This window comes from Gymnogyps californianus, unplaced genomic scaffold, assembly GCF_018139145.2.
Source record: "Gymnogyps californianus isolate 813 unplaced genomic scaffold, ASM1813914v2 HiC_scaffold_82, whole genome shotgun sequence".
In the NCBI taxonomy this organism is placed as follows: domain Eukaryota; kingdom Metazoa; phylum Chordata; class Aves; order Accipitriformes; family Cathartidae; genus Gymnogyps; species Gymnogyps californianus.
Genome location: NW_026114475.1, coordinates 286,478 through 289,215, shown reverse-complemented (window position 1 = coordinate 289,215; position 2,738 = coordinate 286,478). Strand labels below are relative to the sequence as shown.

At 62.5% G+C, this 2,738-nt stretch overlaps 1 protein-coding gene across 1 annotated transcript; it reads left to right on the top strand.

Moving 5' to 3' along the window:
• Window positions 1–5: 5 nt before the first annotated feature.
• DHX34 (DExH-box helicase 34) lies at window positions 6–2,508 on the top strand (the record flags this gene model as incomplete). The annotated part of the gene is made up of 9 exons (XM_050914786.1): window positions 6–32; window positions 183–422; window positions 503–670; window positions 746–857; window positions 1,023–1,129; window positions 1,215–1,472; window positions 1,639–1,815; window positions 1,934–2,057; window positions 2,310–2,508. Coding segments are annotated over 9 exons (1,347 nt in total), but the record flags the coding sequence as incomplete, so codon positions are not given.
• Window positions 2,509–2,738: the final 230 nt, after the last annotated feature.

Below are 2,738 nucleotides of genomic sequence, written 5' to 3'. Positions count from 1 at the left end.
ACGAGGCCGCCAACCTGCGGCGCCAATTTCAGGTAGGGACGTGATCCGATCTTCGGTCCGGGGACGGCGTTGCCGGCGCGGAGGAGAGGCTGAATTTCCCCGCGCGCTCCCCAACTTGCCCAGCTCCCCGCCGTGGGGCGGCGGGGGGGGGGCGTTCAGCAAACCCTCTCCCACCGCCCCAGGAACTTCTTCGAGACCACCAGCTACTGGAGGAAGCCTCCGGCCAACCCAGCGACAGCTACAGCCGACAGAACCGACACCGGGAACGCCGCGAGCTGCACCGGCTGTGGCGTTCCCACGCGGAGACCGAAGGACGGAAGCGCAAAGTGTTGCGGCTGCAGGACGGAGCGGACGCCTCTTCCGGCGAGGAGGAGGAAAATGGCGGCACCCGTGGCAAAGGGGAGCGCAGCATCGATATCCAGGTGACCTCTGCATCCTTCTCCTCTCCTGGGAAGCAGGATCCGGCCATCCGGGCCCCTGACGTTCTTTTTTATCTCTGCAGGATGTCAAATTCAAGCTCCGTCACAACGTGGATGAGCTCCAGGCCGTATCCAGCTCGACCCTCTCCTCCTCGCGGCTCGCCCTGCTCAAGCTGGTGCTGTGCAGGGGGCTTTACCCCCAGCTAGCCGTGCCCGACCAGCTCAACAGCGGCCGCAAGGATTCCGATCAGGTCCGCGTCCTCTCCCTGCCCCGTTACCCGGCAGCTCCTCCCTCTCCCTCAACGCCCTTTTTACCCTTGCTGCAGATTTTTCACACCAAAAACAAGCAAGGCGTCGTGCTTCATCCCACCTGCGTCTTCGCTACCAACCCGGAATTGCTCCACGCCAAAGAGGGACCGGAGCGCGGCGGAACCAAAGGTGGGGTCAACCCCAATCCCGGAGGAATTGGCTCCGTTTCATCTCTGGTTTTTAGCGCGTCGGGATGAAAACGCCGCCGGCCTCGGGGTTTGGCGAATCCCTGATGTTGGGGATGGGGAGAGGTTTGGGGGTCCGGCTGAGCCGCCCCCTTCTTGCCCCCTGCAGACCCCACGGAGGGGCTGAGCCGCCGCCACCAGCTCCTCGCTTTTGTTTCGCTGCTGGAGACCAACAAACCTTACCTGGTGAACTGCGTCCGGGTACCGGCCCTACAGGTGAACCCTTCGCTCTCTTCCTCTTCCTCTCCAAACCCTCTGGTAGCCTTCGTCACCCCAAACCCGTTGCGTTTTGTTCCTCCAGGCTCTCCTGCTCTTCTCCCGCTCGTTGGACACCAGCGCGGACTGCGCCCGGCTGGTTGCGGATGGCTGGCTGGAGATTACCGTCCCCGATCCGGATTCTGCCTTGCGTCTGCTCTCCGCGGCACTCCAGCTTCGTTCCGCTTGGGAAAAACTCCTCCACCAGCTGCTGGAAGGTCGGAGAGAGGAGTCGGGCTGCCGGCCGAGCTCCCGGGATGTATCCGTGCTCACCCGGGGGCTGCTGGAGTTCCTGCAGACGGAGGTGAGGTGGCCGTAACCGCGGGGTGCGGATGCTTTTAATCCGTCTCCGGCGTTTTGCGTGGGATTGAAGGCCGAAAGGAGGAGGAGGAGGAGGAGGAGGAGGAGGAGGAGGAGGAGGAGGAAGGGAGCTGGTGCGCCCACCCCGACATCCCCGCGTCCTCTTACAGGTGCCGTATCGCCTGCGCCAGCTCACCGGCCTGGAGAAACAAAACCTCTACATCGGTCCCCAAACCGTGGCTGCAGCTCCCCGCCTTCCGGGCCTTTTCCAGGGGACGGAGATGAAACCGGACGAGGTGAAAGGCGGCCAGAGGGTCACCGATTTTCTCACCTACAACTGCCTGGCCGTGAGTGTACGACCCCTCTCCTCGCCCTGCCCGCTCTGCCTGCCGCCGGGAATCCGAACTCGGGGGGTGTGGGGGGGGAATCCGAGCAATTCCCCTTCGCCCTTTGTATATCCCGCAGACGGACACGGATCTCTACAGCGACTGCTTGCGGAGCTTCTGGACGTGTCCCCACTGCGATCTCCGCATGCCCTTCACCCCCCTGGAGCGCATGTGCCACGAAAGCGCTTGCCGGCCCTCCGAGGGTGAGTTTTCCCCGCTCCCCAAGGGACAATTCGGGGAGAACCGGCCTGGATTTTTCCTGGGGGAAGCCCCCCCACGACATCTCTGCTCCGCGAGCGAGGAGAGAGGTGGTGGTGAGCCCGGCCGTACCCGCGCCGGCTTTTGAGGAGCGTCCCTCGAGGGTGCCGCCGAAGGTCGCGTTTTTGGGGGCGCGACGAAAAGGGTCTTGCTTTCCTTCTGATCCCCCCCCCGTTTTTCTCCGCGTTTTCCCCCAGATTCCCTGGAAGAAGAATCCGAAAACTCCTCCAAAACCTCCGCCCTTCACAGGTCCTACCGCTGCAACGTTTGCCAGCAGGATTTCACCTTCACCCCCACGGAGATCCTGCGTCACAAGAAGCAGCACCGGTGACCGGGACTCGCCGGGATGCCGTCACCGGTTGGGGATGGAGACGGTGTTCGAACACCACGATGATGTTGGGGTCCTCCTTCCATCCTCAGGGAGAAACAGGGGACCCCTGTAACGGGGAGGGGGGCAAGCCTTCCTATTTCCGTGGCTTTCCGGTGAGTCTGGCTGGATCCCAAAAGGGATTTGGTGTTTTAGGGATATTCTGGTGGCTCCCGCAGCTCAGCGCCGATGCTCGGGTAGGGGCGACCTGATTTCACTCCCTTTTTTTTTTTTTAAAAAAAAAAACCACAAAAACCAC